Here is a 17,839-nt window from a genome sequence, read left to right as displayed (position 1 = left end):
CTTATGTTCGACCATCCTTCATCCGACCATTCGTGTATTAAGAACTTTTACTAATCTAAGGGTGTTAAACCAACCGGCCTTTTGCCCGGCTGGGCATACATAGAAAGTCTTATGTTTGACCGGCGTTTATCTGATCGATTGTATATTAAGAGCTTTACGAGGCTAAGGGCGCTAAGCCCGGTTGGCTATACACAAAAAACCTTATGTTCGACCAGTTTTCATCCGATTGATCGTATATTAAGAACTTTACTAGGCTAAGGTGCTAAGCTCGACTGACCTTTTGCCTAGCCGAGCATACACAGAAAGTCTTATGTTCGACCAGCCTTTATCCGACCGATTGTATATTAAGAGCTTTACGAGGCTAAGGGAGCTAAGCCTGACGGACCTTTTATCACTCGAATGTATTATTTTTTTGTTCGAGAGTAAAATCCTAAAGTTCTTATCTCCGATCGAATTTGCAACCGATCAGTCTTATCTGAGCGTCCTGCTTTAAGGTTGTGCGGGTAAAACCTGAGAACTTTGGGGCTAGACGATCAACAAAATCAAATACAGAATGCTTCTCTATCTTAATTTTGACTTACACATCACTTTAATTTTGACTTAAACATCACCTTAAACTTTGATTACCATGTCACTATAATCCATATCACCAACAATATATAAATATATTTTAATTTTATCTTTTAATTGTATTTTTATTGCTTTTGATCGATCACAAGTCAATGATTCTTCATGTATCCTTATCATGTCATTGAAATTCTCGAACGCGGTATAACTCAAACGTCAACAACAAGATTGCAGTAGCAATTTCGCGTGGAACCCACCCGAGAGGGTAATAAAAAAGTAAACGCGTACCCACCTACTGATTCAATTGCCGGACTTAAAAAAAAAAAAGTCTTGCGTTTACTCTGTTGACCGCGACCCTTCTTCCAAATGCATGTTCCACGACATTACCGACCCACATCGTCCTCACTTCACAGAAACTTCTGCTTTTCCAAATTTATCATTTTCTTCTATTTCTTTCATTTACCAAAGGCTATCGATAAAATTAATTTGTGTTTACTTACTGATAATGCCATTAGTCTGCATGTAAATCACAATTTTTTCATTTAAACTATGATTATACGTGATAAACGGTAATCGGGGTTCGTATCAAGTGAGTCACACCAAAGTCTTCTTCAGCCTTCAACAACCGCACATCTCTTAAAACTGGCTGAGACCGTTGTGATTAAAGGTCAGATTGAATGGACGTTTACTGATGAATCAATGTATGATTTTCATATGCGGACGGAGCTATTCCGAGACGGCGAGACCTGCCCTTGTCTGCAATTCACTGGAAACTCCACGAACAACAAATCGCGTTCTTGCTAATATATAAGAAGTCCTCATACATCTCCTCCAGTCTCCGCGACAGGGAAGACAGCGAGGTATAGGAAATGGAGCATGCGATCGAGAGACAGCGGATCCTCCTCCACCATCTCCAACCCGCTTCCCCATCTCATCTTCCCGTCCTCTCGGTATTAGTTGATTCGGTCTCAATTTCGTTTTTCATCCTTCCGCCATTTAGAGTTTGTTTTTTTTCTGCTTGGCGTTTGTTCATATAGTTCTTTTAAAATCTTTTTTTTTTATTCCTTATAACTAACTTGTGTTTCTGGTTTCGTATTGATTTTTGTTTTGTTTTTTTTCATTTGGGCGTCCTTTTCGCAGACTGCGGTTTGCGCTGCTGGAGACAACGCAAAATACCAGAGGAGTTCTCCCAACGGCGACGATGTGGTCATCGTTGCGTAAGTCTTTGTGCATTGCTCGTGTGTTTCTGTTTGATATTATCTTCTGATCCTACTGCGACGTTCCTATTAATTTTGAGATTGGAATGCTTTGTCCTTTGTTGTAAAATAGTGGACTGAAATCCTTTTTAACTGAACTCAAGTTAGGGCAACGATTTTATCTGAATCATATCTTTAGTATGATTCAGCTATTTGCTTTTGAAACCTAATCTCATTCTTACCCTGAACTTTCGATCTTACCAAGATTTTAAGGATTTGTTTACTGTGTTGGTACAATATGTTCTATCCTCTGTTCACTTTAGGCCTTGTTTCTCTGATAGATAGTAAATCTAAAGGATAAATATATAGAAAAAACAGAGAGGTGAGGCGGAGGGATTACAAGATAGTTTTCCTTTGAGTTGTCTCTTGGAATAGATATATACAAAGTGGATGAACCACTTTTTTATAATCAATAAATTTAATTACCTTTCTTTTTGATTTAGGCGAATCTTTAGCTCCCCAATTCATCTTTAGTCGCTTTGGGCATAAATGGATGGAAGGAAAATATCCTTAAATATAAGACACCATAGTACCCTTATTACTGGATAATTTGTACCCAAATGGAGGGCATTTATATCTTTTGAATAAATATAAGCCTTCATCCTTCTAATTTCCTCTTAAGTAAACAAATGAATTAAAACTAAAATAATTTTCCCTCTTCTCAAAAAAACAAGAACAATGGAATCATCGACCCTCTTCCATCCTACTTCCATCATACTAGTTTCCATCCTTATTCCCTTTTCCCACTTCTCATGTAAACAAGGCCTAAAGGTATTCTTAGGAAACCCCATCAGTATGGTGGGTTAGAAAATTGGATTTGTGAAGACATAAAAGTCTCTAGTTGGATAATAAGTTAACTCATCTGTCGTGAAAGAGTAGAGAAGCAGATTCAAGTTAGACAACAAAACAGTTTGAACACTAGAGAACTGTTTTAAGGGTAATTGCTAAATTATTAGAACATATACAAGTTTGATCAAATTTTTCATGTCCTTAATAACAAATATATTATACAGCTCAAAAACTGTTAGGTCATTTTAGCTATTATTTTAACTAAAGTATTGATATTTAATTTAATTGTTACCTAATAATTAGGATTGGTGTGTGGATGGACGAAGACTAAAGGGGGAGTTACCTATAACCTACAAGTTAAAATACTTTATTTCTATTACACATGTAGGGATAAATAAAACTCGTTAGATATGCACAAAAAAGATTCTTGTGTGTTTGTTTGTGTCTGAGTTTAAGAACAACAAAAATAAGACAAGAAATAAACTCAAAAAGACAATGTTAACATCGTTTGAATAAGGTTTAAAATTTTAGGTCGTATTGGAGTTTCGATTTAAGATCAACTATACAATTTCAATACTATATTGTATCATACCGTGCCCAATATAGTTTTAGTACTTTTTAAATATAATATAATTTAAGATTAAATATTATATTATATTATACAAATTATATTATAAGATTAAGAATAATTTAGTTGAAAATTTAATTAAAATAATAGTATATTTTATAAAATTAATTATATTTTATTTATTTTTAATATTTATGGAAAAAATACTTAGTCTAAAAAGGAAAAAAAAGATTCATGTAAATTATGGGAAACAAAAATGAAAGTAAGTAAATAAAAAATTAATTAATAAATCAAGGAGGAAATTAAGAAAAAAATAAAATAAAGATGAAGGAAAAAGGAAAAAAAATTAGTGAAAGAGAAAAAAAGGAAAAAATTAGCAGAAAAGAAAAGGAATTAGTTGGGAAGAAAATAAATATGAAAGGGGAAAGTAATCAATTAGTAGGAAAGGAAAAAAAAGAAATAAAGCAAAAAGGAAAAGGGGAATGGAAAGAGGGGAAATTTTTCCCCTCACTTCGTCGTTCTGTCGTAGTCGATAAAATTTTTCTCTTCTCTTTTTCTTTTTGGCTTTGTGACAAATCTAGTGTCGTATCGTATCAGTAAGTAGATGGAATGACAAATTTCATCAGTGCCAATGGGTACTACATGAGACTTTAAACCTTGGGTTGAACGCTTGTCCTATTCCACAACCTACTAATTCTTTAGATAAATTATTTCCAAAATTCACTATATAATATTGTATCAAAAGGTGATTACACTCACCCTAAGCACCCCTCATAGCTCATCCCCAAGTTATGTGAAGGGAGATAAATCACAGGCTTAGCTTATAGTCGACCGCTAAGTTGGTTAGGGGTGGAAGGATTTTTTTTATCTTGAGGGCATGACCCGTCGGAAATTGATCCTTTGCTCCATTGTAATAAGTATGCCACTCTCTGGACGGGCATATTGTATCTAGAGGTGGAGAAACCTCATTCAAATTGTATCTTCTTCTACAATGATATAACAAGAAAGAAAAGAAAAGAAAAGATAATTAACCAGGGCTCGAAGAAGTTTCTAAAATCCCTTGGACAATATTTTCTCAGCCACTTAGATTCTAATATATCACAATCAAATTCGTGCATAATTACCAAGAGAAAACATGTTCAACACTATATAAAATAGTCTCCAACAACTCCAATAGCTAGTTTTCGAGCAACATCAGTCAACTAATAATTAATCGAATCAAATCCAATTTAGTCATTTGAAATCATCAACTAGCCATTGCAATCCAACAATAACAATTTAGTTGACTAAACCATTCTTTAGTCAATTAGAACTCTACTATGAGTTTTTCCTAAACCTCCTTTACGCTCTTAAAGGGTCTAACCCTGTTTAGTTGCTTCGATGAGAGTCAACATCGGAGTGTTACCATAGCTTTTGCATTTGTTGTCCTTTTTTCTTCATTTCATTGCTCCATTTATCGAAATTGATTTAATCTCTATATTCATTGTTGGTGTCTCAAAGCTTTTCTTTATTGTTAGATAATTCTCAAAATCATATTATATGTAAATATTCTATTCAATTTTTCCTATATGCAAAATTACCCAATCAAAGTATGGTGGTAATTGTAGCGATCTAGTGTGCTAAACATGCGAAAAGTGCAGCAGAAAATTTACTAGGTCCTCTCCAGAAGATCCATGCGATGGAAAACTATCATATACTAAGTTTGATTAGAAGGTCATACCTTTGATGCGTGCACTTGATCTCCTGATAGCTATGATCTCAGCATGATCACGTGTCCGTGTGGTTGTGCTAGCAATCACCAAGCATGTTTCGGCCAAGATAGGGAGGAAGAAGATGAGGAGGAGGAATCTCAATGGACACAACAAGTTTTCATCTAATAAAAACTCCATACATAAATCATATTTATATTCATCTAAGGAATTCCAAAGGTCATGTGTCTTTTGATCTTCCTTCATGAATTAATCTTAATCATCTTTCATGAAAAGTCTTTTGGTCTTCCTTCTAGAATTCAAATCAACATTTGAATTCTTCATGAGTCGATGGTCATTTTCGAAATTGACCTTTCATCTTCCATGGTGAATTGAAGTTCACCCAATGAGTCTAACTCATTAAACCTCATCAATCTAAATTGACTCCATGAACATCAATCCAAATTGACTCCATGAATCTAATTCAAATAGACTCAATCCCATTGCCTATGAAGTTCTTCTGACGGAGTCGATCCGGCCGAGCTTGTCAATGGTGAAGATGGAGACAAAGGTGCAGAGTAGCCCAAGAATATTGCATTTGGCGAGTTCCTGATGTCAGTCGGGTAGCTGTGGTTGTCCTTGGCCAAGTTTGGGTTTTGTGCCAGGTAGATTGACCTGAAGGATCCAATGATCACTACGAGCTTGCTGATCGCTGTCGAGAACCTGTGGCATGTCGAACGAAGGCCTGCTGAGAAGATCTTTGCTAGCATGATGAAGGTGGCGTGGCTCTCACTAGGTGCATTCCGTGGCGGCTCACGAATTCCAATGAGAAGAGCCGAAAGGTGTTCAACGACGTAATTTGATCTACCTTCCCCTACTCCTCGATCTTCGTTTGCAAAGCCTTTGATATGTCGACTATCGCATGCTTCGCGTTCTTTGCCACTAGCGCCATGGATTGTGCTGTTTCTAGCATCTTCATCCGTTAGTAGTAGGTGAGCGCTATTGGCAACGCACCGAACATAAGGATGATACGCCATATGTAGTCAGCCTCGGGCACTGTGGAGCCTACCAGGTCGGCCGAGCACGGAGGAGCCTAGAATCGATTCTTTAAAGCGGTGGAGACAATGATGGCGACCATGCCTTCAACAAGGATGCCTAGGCCCTACATGGCAAAGATGACGGCTATGAAGGCTCCACGAGTCTTCTTGTTCGTATACTCTGACATTATGGATTGGATCCCCATTAAAAGTTTCTAAAAGGCTTTGGATATATTTTTTTTTGACCACTTAACGTTAGAATATCAAAATCAAATTTGTGCATGGTTATCTAAAGAAAATTTGTCTAATGCTTATATAAATGGCCTCCAATGGCTAGTTTTCAAACAATTTCAGTTGACTGAAATCATCTAACTAGCATTTGTTAGCCAACAATCAAAAGTTTAATTGATTGGATCAATCCATCAATCAATTAGAACCTTATTCAGTTGAATCAACCCTAAATTTACTTGACTAAACCTAATAGGCTGCATTTTATTTTTGAGCAAGAGGTTTAGTCGATTCAGCAGTTGACTTTACACTCCAACCAACTAGGATCACCTCTAGGACTCAATCATCGTAACCTCTACATAATCTTACCCAAAAGCATGAACCTTTTATTACTTACATAATCTCTCATAGTTCACCATCTTCCATGCCTACAACCTCTATATCATCCTCCATGACGTTGTCCAAATACTTCTAACCTCTTGGTCTTCACATGCTCAAAGAAGTTGCCTCCAAGTCTTGACCACTTTCTCAAAGGCTTTGATTCTAGGTCTTCAACTACTTGCCCAAAGGCATTGTCTCTAGGTCTTCAACCGACACAATTTTAACTCCTTGAGTCACGAGCTCCAGCACAATCTACCTAGTTTGTGCAAATTTGATTCACACATATCTTTATCACACAAAAATCTTACTTTTAAACCGTTTGTCAAATACATCAAACCATCCTCAAGGCAACATGATTGAATCCATTCACATATGAGCATTGTTCCACCAAGAATCTCTTCAAAACACTTAGAAGCATCATTGTACAAACAATGGATTTCAATATTTGGACAGTAAAGTTACCTCATGATATATAATTTGATAAGCTAAGATAGATATGCAAAAATTAAAAGGATGCAATAGATTTGATAAAACTTGTGTTCTTTGTGATATTTTTTGCAATCGATTTATTTTCTATTACAACACAACCTTTTGGCATTTGTAGATGTCAACGTTTGTTTAGCTGGAATAGCCATTATGCATGCTTATGCTTAGCGTTTATTATTTTTTGTGTATGATAGCGCATGCCGAACTGCTATTTGCAAGTCCAAAAGAGGGGGTTTCAAGGATACACACCCTGAAGACCTACTCGCAACAGTTCTGAAGGTGAGATACTTGTAGAAATGCTGAAAATTGAAATTTAATTAACTTAAACAGAGAGATAAACACTCAATTTAGGCATCATTAGAAATATTCTGAGTATTAATGATGGAATATCTACACTTTTAATCATAGGCATTGTTGGATAAGACTCAGCTGAAGCCAAGTGAAGTTGGTGATATTGTTGTTGGCACTGTCTTGGCCCCAGGATCACAGAGGGCAATTGAATGCAGAATGGCAGCATTTTATGCTGGATTTCCTGGTCACTAGATTTTATGGCAATTGTTTATGCTTTAATTAAACAAAATCTTGTCTGAACATTTTACCCTGGAATAACAGACTCTGTTCCACTCAGAACTGTGAACAGACAGTGCTCATCTGGTCTTCAGGCTGTTGCTGATGTTGCTGCTTGTATAAAAGCTGGTTTTTATGATATCGGTAGATTTTTCAGTGAATTGATAGTTATCAAAATTTCTTGATGTTATGAATTTATTGGTTCTTCATATCCGATGTAGGCATTGGTGGAGGTTTGGAGTCAATGACAGTTGACAGTGTCGGTTGGATTGGACCTGTTAATCCTAGAGTATGTTGTATTGACTTGAAATCTTTTCTTGTATTAAGTTCTAAAACTTAACTGGAAAAATGAAATAATTGAATATTCTCATGAATTAAGTACAACATATGATTCAGGTTGAAATGTTTGCACAAGCTCGAGATTGTCTACTTCCAATGGGTATTACATCTGAAAATGTTGCACATCGTTATGGAATAACAAGGCAGGAGCAAGATCAGGCAGCTGTGGGTTATATGTTTATTCAGACTTCTATTCCTTTTAAGACATTGCAAATGTCTTTTTTTAACATGCTATCTTATCCTTGTCTAGGTTGAATCTCATAGGCGGGCTTCTGCAGCAAATGCTGCAGGTAAATTCAGAGAAGAAATTGTACCTGTTACTACAAAGGTATTTAAAGCTTGAAAAAGGCTATTTAATATTTGATTTTCAACCCACTGCTAAATCTTAGCAATTAGTAATATTTAAAATATTCATTTACCCAAGTCAATAGGATGATAATATATATAGTATCTCTTCTATTCTATTGCTATTCTGCACTTACCTGTCACATTATTACCTTATGTAGGTTGTAGACCCAAAAACAGGAGAGCAGAAGCAAGTCACAATTTCTGTCGACGATGGAATCCGCCCAGACACATCAATGTCAGTTCTTTCGAAGCTTAAACCAGCTTTCAAGAAGGATGGAAGCACCACTGCTGGTAATATTAACATAAATTTTGTGAACATTGTCCATCCCTTCACATCCCATTTGCCATCCACATAACAGATATGGCATCTGCACAGGCAATGCTAGTCAAGTGAGTGATGGAGCTGGAGCTGTCCTCCTCATGAGAAGAGATTTAGCAATGCAAAAAGGACTACCGATACTGGGTATATTCAGGTTATTTCTCTATTTTGTACAAAGTTTCAATGAAAGTTAAAATGTTTTTTTTGTGTGTCATTACATTTCTATTGAGCAGATGAAGGTCCATAACTTTCCATATGTCAAAGGTCTATTTAAGACCACACTGTCTATACCGTCAATTTGTATGTTTATTTATTTCTCATAAACTGTTAGATCTTTCTGTGGTATGTGCTCATCAATGCTCACCCCTTCATATTGGATGCACTAAGCTACATTATATTATACTACTAAGCCTTTTGAATTTCCTCTGCAATTTCATTGTTTTAAACACTTGATTCTATATTTGTTTAGGTGCCTTGTAATGTAATCTTGTATGAATTATATGCAATTTGTGTAAGTAGGAGCTTCTCTGCAGTTGGAGTGGAGCCTGGTGTGATGGGGATTGGTCCTGCTGTTGCAATTCCGGTAGCAGTTAGGGCTGCTGGTATTCAGCTTGATGAAATTGACCTTTTTGAAATAAATGAGGTAATAAAGTGTAGTTATTTTATTGAGATCTGCTGTAAAATATTAAAGGAAAACACTTCATCTCTTAGTTTCTTTCCTCTCTAGGCTTTTGCTTCGCAATACGTGTATTGTTGTAAAATGCTGAAGTTGGATCCTGAAAAGGTTAATGTTAATGGAGGTGCTATTGCTCTTGGACATCCACTGGGCGCTACAGGTATATTTAAGTCCATTTGCCGGGTAATGATATCTTTTTCAAATGGTTGATCTCGCTATTACCAGTTAAACTATTGGCCACAGTATATAACACTCTTCTTGAATGAGGTAAGATTCTCAATCCCAAGGCCCATTTAGGTCTTTTGCTATTTCGTGAGTGGTTAAAATTTAGTTTCACATCAAATATTTAACAGTGTGAATCAGATGATCAGGGATGAGAAAAAAAAAGGAAAAAAGAAAACAGTTACCTGCATTATGACTAGGTCCGAGTTGAAAATTACATCTTTTTAGGGCTAGTTTGAATAAGGACTAAAAATCTACCTTACCTGATCATACAATTAACATCTTTTTGCTGTATTATATTTGGTTTCTTCGTAGTTGTTAGGGATGTGAAATGTTCATCGGCAACACTAGACAAAATAGTGTGGTTGATAATTTCATTCTCTTAGTATTTTATGGGCTAATTTATTTGACACTGTTGTTTTGCAGGTTTTTTTCCCCTTCAATTTTCTAATTAATACTCTTTTTATCATAAAGGTGCTCGATGCGTTAGCACACTCTTAAATGAGATGAAGCGGAGAGGAAAGAATTGCAGATTTGGAGTTATTTCAATGTGCATAGGTCTCACCCTTTTCCATAACTTATTTCCCTTTATCATAAATAGAACCAGGGGGAAGGTCCATATATCTTAGATTTGATCTAGTAAATATGTTTTTAACATTTACCTTGGGTAGAAGTACTTTTATTATAATATTTTAATTATTATGAAAATTATAAATTAAATGAAGGCATTTCATTAAATTAAACAAAGCCATTCAATTAAACTAAATAAAAATATGTAATTGAATTAAATGGAGATATTTATGAAAATTATAACTAAATAAAGAAAATGAAATGAATGATTGAGCTGAGTAATGATATTTGCTTTCCTAAATATACTTGTGAATTAATAAAAGGTTATATGTAAAAAAAACTAGTTTGATGTTTTGAGACTCAGGTACAACAAGGGCATGTAGGAAAAATCATTACTAAATTTATAGTGAACTAAATTGTGATATAATTTAAAAAATATTACTTTAATGTTTTGAGATTATTGACAAACGAAGCGCATATAAAAAAAAGCACAATAAGTGCATGTAAATAAAAGAATTATTAAATTTATAGTGAAGGGTATTTACTCTAGTTCTAGCTCCTTATCTGCTTGCCTTATAATAATTTATCTAATGTTTTTGATAAAAAAAAAAAATACGGCAGGATCCGGCATGGGAGCTGCCGCTGTTTTCGAGCGTGGTGATGTGTAGATCAGCAAAGGAAGTCTAGTCTGACAGCTTCTTGTCCAAGGTTGCTCTTCGGGGATCGGGTCTTTAGCAAATAATATGATCTCGTTAGTTAATGTTATTAAGAACTACATTTTTCGTATTTAGCTCATATTGTTTAATAAAAATTTATATGGTGCAGCTTTTAATATAGATTGATTAGATAAATTGGTGGCGTCATATATATAATGTTTTTGAGTTATTTTTAATGTTTCGGTTCCCCTAAAACTGTACAAAATTCATAAAAAAGGTGGTTCGTGGATGTCTGGTTCGTCGGCCATCTTGGGATGTAGTGCCTCATCCTTAGATTTTGCTTTCTTCTACCCTGCTCATCTATTTTTGGTCAATTGGATGTTCCAACATCAGCATTGTCAAATACTCACTTTCTGTTTATGGCACAAGGAGATGAATTGATCGGCCAATTCACTCAGCATGTCAGCTTTGTGATCTCAAGAATTGAGGTTAGCTGCGAGATTTGATGGAATAAGTCAATTTCCTGTGTATTTTTTTATCCTTGGTATATATTACCTTTACTCTTCATCTTTATCCTTGGTGTATATCACCTTTAATCTTTATCCTTGGCAATGTCAGGAGTATTTTCATCCTTTGCACCAGGGTTACTCTTGAGCCTCAAAGATTACATTCATTTTGCAAACAATTAGTTACGTATTCATTGACATTCTAATATCGCCCTCTCGGACTAACATAGATGATTTATATAATGGTACTTGTTGAGTTCTGTATCTTTTAATTCAAATTATTTTTTTTATTTTTTGTTGTTGTTCTGGTAATGCATATATGTATACATTTAGCCTCATATTGCTAAACTAAGAAGGTGGGAAGACCTTATATATGGAACCCTGGTGTCAACCATATTGCATGTCACGTGGTACATCAAATTGATTTAAATTGGAACAATTCAAAACTAAATAAAAGGAATGTAGTATGGAGTCCCAAGTCGTATTTTTCCGTGGTTAACTAGAAAATATGCTTGTCTAAATGTGATCTTCATTTATTTATTCCTTTCTATTGAATAGAAACTTTTATTAATTCAAACTCAGTAATGAAATTGCTAATCTCTAAAACAGATTCAATAGAATAAAAAGGAATTCATGCTAAACTTCAATGATTTACTTAAAATCAAACTAACCTAGAATTATTGACTCATGATTTCTACATTTAAAATTACATTCAACCATGCATTCAAACAAAACCTAAGGATTAATTTTAATTATTCAAAATCTAACTGAACAAAATTGTACATTCATGCAGAAATCAAAGTTGAATTTGCAATGAATCATGAATGAATCGAATTGATGAAACAACTCTTACAACAAACAAAAACTACTTGAAATCTATATTACGAAACTTACTTCAAAATTGGAACTATGCTATGAACTTAAAATTGAATCCTGAGTATTAATTGAATCCCTAACTGTTGTTCCTTCTTACACTTTCAACTGACTCAATTCCATAACAGAACTTTGAAACAACATTTATTCATGAAACCTAACAAAGAACATTTGCTGGTTTTTCTTGAAATGGGAAAGAAAACAAATGAAATCTAATGATCTGACAATTTAAACTAGTTAGAATGCAATTAAGAAACATCCACAAATTCAATCAACACTTAAGCTCTGTCTCTCTGCGATGTCACAACGAAACTCAAGAAAACTCTCTTGAGCAATCACCAGCAATGATTCAATTCCACAGCTAAAGATTATGAGAATTGCAGCTATCAGGAACCTCCCTTCAAACTTGCAATCTCATCGAAAGTTCACTGCCCGTGGAACAAGGAAGGGCGAGGAATCGCGTTCGTCAATCGATCGATCTAATCGATGGCGAACTCGCGAGTTAATTGAAGAATGGATGCGAAGCAGAACCTCCGGAAAACTCCTCTGAATCTTCTGTTGCGTGGTAGAATCCCTCAGATCTGGAAAACTCCCAAAATCTGAGTTTGTTTGGTGAATGTGAAACGCAACGATTCGCGACAGAAAAAAAACTCCTTCTCTCGCGATCTGAAGGTTGGAAAATGATCGCCAGTCCTCCAATTGCTACCGGTGATGACAGATCTTGAATTCTGATTGAAATGTTGATGGGAGCATCGGCGTCGTAGATGTTGAAGACAATGAACAGTGGCAAGAAATCGCGAACCGAGCTCACATGACACTGTAGCATCTCGCTGAATTTAAACTTCTCCTCAAATCTGATCGGACGGCCCAGAATAATTCGACTTTGATCTACGGCTGGATGAGCTCAGATCTGGATCCAAATCTCTGGATCTTCATCAACGGATAAGATCTGCTCTACATTAGGTCAGAAGGTTCAGATCTTCAATGGATGGTGTAGATCTGATTCAAACTTCAATGAACGATCCAAATCAATCCAGAGCTTGATCGCCTCGTTTAACCCTAGGTTTGAGCCCAAATGCAACCTAATCTGATCAGGTCCATGATTTTTTTGATGCCTACAAAATAATGAACAAATATTAGCATCAAAATAAAGTCATAATAACATAATTTGCAATTAAGTCCAAAATTGATACACTGTATAAAAATGTAGTGTAAATATGAGTTCTATATATGAAAACTACATCAAACCATGATTGTATGAATGAGAATATTACAGTAAAATCATGGTTATCAAATTCCCCCACACTTACTCTTGAACGTCCCATGAAAGTCAAGAAAAACTAAAATTCCTACTTAAGTGGCACCCCCTAAACAAATTCCTAAACATGATTAGAGAATAAAGAAAGTAAACCATCAAAGATTATCACATTCCAAAATCTCAAGCATTCATGGACTTAAAACTTTACTCTTAGTTAACAACATAATAATTTCCATCCATCATGAATAAATTGAAATTAATTTCATACTAAAAACCTCACAAGATAGAGTTTTTGTGGCCCTCATCCTATCTCACATGTAATCACAAAAATGGAGGGCACTCATGCTACTTGTGTTTCATGAACTACCATAAGCTTGCTTATCTTCTACTCTCCACCATGATCATGGATACAAACCATACTATGAAGGTTAATCATGAAAAAGAAAATGTAAGAATGTGAATTAAGTACAAATCAAAGCATAAGTAGCAAGGAAAGGCAAGAAAAGATAGAATTAGCAACAAAAGAAAAGATAAGAAAGAAAGTATAAATTTAGTTCTAGTGTAAGACATGGAAACAAAAGAGTGTTATATAATGAATTCTTGACCATACTTCCCTTTTAAACTTTCTTCCTTAACATTCTTCCAATTGCTTAAGCACTGTTCAACAATTTACTTCTCATTCCTTTAATCTCAATGAATGCATGACTAAAAATTAACCCTTGAAAACCATTTCATTCATTACCAATTTCAGCAATTTTCATTACTTAATTGCAATTCTTAACCTTTCAAAATTTCCGGCACAAACTGCACAATAAAAACTTGACTTTTAGTACCCTGCACATCTCCTTTCTGTTAGGCTGCAAAAACTCACTGTGCATCTCCCATTTAACTATTTCTTTCAAGTTCTACTAATGAACCTACTAATCCTTGAAGCATTACTACCATTTGTTTCACCTTGCATCACTAACAAGTTGGTACACAACATTTTAATACAACAGTTCAGTTCTCATTTCTGTATTACCGGAATGATTGTTTCCTTATCATATCTGTCTTTGCAACTAACATCTCCTTTGGTTTTTATTTGTTCCATTTCAGAACTGAGATATGCTTTTAACTTCTGTGATGAAGAATTCAGAATTGGAAATTAAGAATTACCTCAATTTAACCATAAAGAGTTAAGTTTTAACAAATCCTTTCAAATACTCTAATTTTGCATTCTAGCATTTTGATTACAGAATCTGAGCTCAACTCCATCACAATACCATATGTTACTACAAATCCCAAAGCTCCACTTACACTTTTCACTTATTTAAATGTTGTAACTGATCTTTGATACATTTTGGCACCAAGTCCTGCATTTCAAATCAGATTCCCACACATTTCTGCCATTTCAATTTCAGTGTTGCTCCTTAACTACTGTAGTTCAGAATTCTCAGCTCTACAATTCAATTTCAACACTTCATCAAAGTTCTTATAATGCATCACGATTTGTTTCATCAAATGCAAGATCTTCTCTGTCTTTTTCCTCTGAATTTAAGCACACCAAATATACAAACTTCTTCATTTCTGGTTCCACTTCAACATTTCAGCACTTCATCATCTTCTCTCATCGTGCATTAAACCAATGAACAACTTGGATCATACCTTACCTCCCCCACACTTAAACCTTTGTTCGTCTCGAGCAATGAAAGCTTAACAAATGCTCAATAATTTGATACATTTACTATAGGAACAGATTCACAAATTTTGTTCTGTTCCATTCTTGTTCCACTTTGACACTTCACATTGAATAGTCTAATGAGTACACAGCTTTATCAAACTCTACTCTCATTACTCTCGCTGTAAATGACATACTATGTTAAATTCAGAAATCAAACAGGTTTTATCACTAAACAGTAGCTCTACATTTCAGGAATTTTCATTTAAATGGTTCAGTTTCCATTCCGATTCTTGGACCTCCGATCAAGCTTCCTGATACGAAAAAAATTTCAATTGGATTCAACTGTTGTTTAATGGTACATTTAAGTTCATCACCATTAAAAGTATCAATTGGTCACCTTGCTACCACTACTACATTATGCAATTTCAACAAATTTCCAGCCTTCCGCACTATTGAGTTTTGTATCAAGTAATTGCTATTGTCCTCCTTCCTTCAGAATTCTGTTCCATCATTTTGCTCTCTGTTTTTATCACTGCAACTCAATGATTAGAATTACTTATAATGTTCTAGACCGAACTTGTAACAAATTCTGAATTTCACAGTTCCATCAACTTTAATTCTAATTGATCCTTTGATTCAAGCCTTACAATTGAAGCTCTATAGAGTAACTCTTTGATTCTTCAATAGATAAAAACTTGCATGCAACCTTCTAAAATTTGTCCTTCACAAAACTTAGTTATTGAATAACTAAGAGATGGCTTCATTCAAATAACATCACAGAACAAATTGGAATGAAGTCACTAAACTGCATTTCTGTATTCTTTTCTCCTCTGTTTATTTATCTCTGCTAGAGCTGTCTCATTCACATTTTCCTTATTCAAACATTCAAATTCTTTGCTATCAAAAGATAAAGCTTGTAGCAATCATGGAAAAGCTCGGACACCATTTGCTTTTGCACCCAAAAGAACTTAACTTGGTCCATTTTCTGATTAAACCACTACACTCAACAACATCATACCAACAAATTTTCATCCTTATATCAGTCACAAATTCAGTTTTGCCATCACTCCACAGTAATATTCTTTGCCTATAGCATATCTTTTAAACAATTCCATCAACAACCATTTACAATTAAACTTCCAATTTAAACCACTTCCAATCCACTTCATGTAGCCGAGTATTCCAAAAAAAAAATTAAATTCTCCCTCTTACCCCCACACTTCAACTTGATCCACCTAGGCCAAAATATCCATCATATAGCATACAATGTATCCACATCCGAAAGATTTATAAAGAGAAGACATAAATTGATATGATGATTATCAAGAAAAATTAGCAAGATTTTGTGTGGAAGAAAGAAACAAATAGATTTACCTTCATAAACATGATTTAATCCATTAGATTATGGTTTTGAAAAAATCAAAGCAAGTTCTAGAGAGCAATAACACAAGTGCATCACTCAATTAAGGCTCATCCTCACTAGGCATGAGAATGTATCAATCCAATTTACCAATCAAGTGTCCGTTATTAAATAGAAACCTTGAGAAAATTAAAAATCCATTCTTGACATAAAGCCCCAAAAATAGATTCTCAAATCTAGCTCACAATCTCTAATTCTAACATGCTATAGAACAATTTGCTAGGGGGTGTCATTTTCTTATTCAAATCAAAACCAATTCAAACAATAAAATTTCAACAACTAAAATCTCATGACACAATAAAATTCTTTGAACAAAAACAAACATTTTATTAAAACTACTAGAAATGAAAATGATAAGAAAACTAAGTTGGAACAAACTCCCCTTCACATGAGTAGATAGCATCATCAATCTTCATCTTTTGCATAATCTCTCCATTGCCAATCTCATGAAACAACTTGAGTCTATGCCCATTCACCTTGAAAATCCGGTTGGTAGCCTCCTCCCTAATCTCAAAAACTCCATAAGAAAACACATTAGTCACAACATAAGGTCCTTCCCAACGAGATCTCAACGAACCTTTAATCAATTGGAGCCGTGACCTATATAAAAGCACTTTGTCACCAATATGAAATTCCTTACCCACAATGTGCTTATCATGAAAATTTTTGGTCTTCTCTTTGTAGATTCGTGAGTTCTCAAATGCTTCTAAACAAATTTCCTTAAGTTCTTGGAGTTGTAATTTTCTCTCTTCTTTTGCCAGGCTAGCATCAAAATTACAAGCTTTGATTGCCCAATAAGCTGTATGTTCAATTTCCACCGGAAGATGACAAGCTTTACCATAAACCATTCTGTATGGGGACATCCCTATAGGAGTCTTAAAAGCCGTCCTGTAAGCCCACAGTGCATCATCCAATCTTTTGCTCCAATCTTTCCTGTCAGGTCTCACAGTTTTCTCAAGAATTGATTTCACCTCTCTATTTGACACTTCAGCCTGTCCATTTGTTTGGGGATGATAAGGTGTAGACACTTTATGTGAAACCCCATATTTGCTCAACATGGCCTTCATGTATTTGTTGCAAAAATGTGACCCCTGATCACTAATAATAGCTCTAGGCACTCCAAACCTGCAGAAAATATGTGACCTGACAAAACTAACAACAACTGAAGAATCGTCAGTCCTGGTGGGAATGACCTCCACCCATTTGGAAACATAATCAACTGCCAACAATATATATGAAAATCCAAAAGAGACAGGAAATGGACCCATGAAATCAATACCCCATACATCAAATATCTCACAAAATAACATGTAATGTTGAGACATTTCATTCCTAGGTCCTATGTTCCCAGTTCGTTGACATCTATCACAAGATCTACAAAATACATAAGCATCACGAAAAAGGGTAGGCCAATACAATCCACAC

General features: G+C 34.9%; 1 protein-coding gene across 1 annotated transcript; it reads left to right on the top strand.

Annotated features, from left to right (window-relative positions):
* The first annotated feature begins 1,280 nt into the window (after positions 1-1,280).
* LOC121969969 (3-ketoacyl-CoA thiolase 2, peroxisomal-like) lies at positions 1,281-10,892 on the top strand. The gene is made up of 14 exons (XM_042520318.1): positions 1,281-1,517; positions 1,708-1,784; positions 7,195-7,279; positions 7,409-7,535; positions 7,613-7,711; positions 7,789-7,856; positions 7,964-8,071; positions 8,157-8,234; positions 8,413-8,545; positions 8,631-8,727; positions 9,093-9,216; positions 9,301-9,409; positions 9,946-10,029; positions 10,663-10,892. The coding sequence occupies exons 1-14, from the start codon at positions 1,437-1,439 to the stop codon at positions 10,707-10,709; spliced, it is 1,317 nt and encodes a 438-aa protein (XP_042376252.1). The 5' UTR covers positions 1,281-1,436; the 3' UTR covers positions 10,710-10,892.
* Positions 10,893-17,839: the final 6,947 nt, after the last annotated feature.

This window comes from Zingiber officinale, chromosome 4A (assembly GCF_018446385.1).
Source record: "Zingiber officinale cultivar Zhangliang chromosome 4A, Zo_v1.1, whole genome shotgun sequence".
NCBI classification, from domain to species: domain Eukaryota; kingdom Viridiplantae; phylum Streptophyta; class Magnoliopsida; order Zingiberales; family Zingiberaceae; genus Zingiber; species Zingiber officinale.
Note: the sequence above shows the minus strand (reverse complement) of the source record. Positions and strands in the feature narration are given on the sequence as shown.

Bases quoted from the DNA above. Each gene is read 5' to 3' on its own strand.
- LOC121969969 (XM_042520318.1), top strand. From the start codon at position 1,437: ATGGAGCATGCGATCGAGAGACAGCGGATCCTCCTCCACCATCTCCAA. The intron at 7,280-7,408 runs GTGAGATACTTG...TTTTAATCATAG, and splicing joins TACTCGCAACAGTTCTGAAG to GCATTGTTGGATAAGACTCA. The intron at 8,072-8,156 runs GTGGGTTATATG...ATCCTTGTCTAG, and splicing joins AGGAGCAAGATCAGGCAGCT to GTTGAATCTCATAGGCGGGC.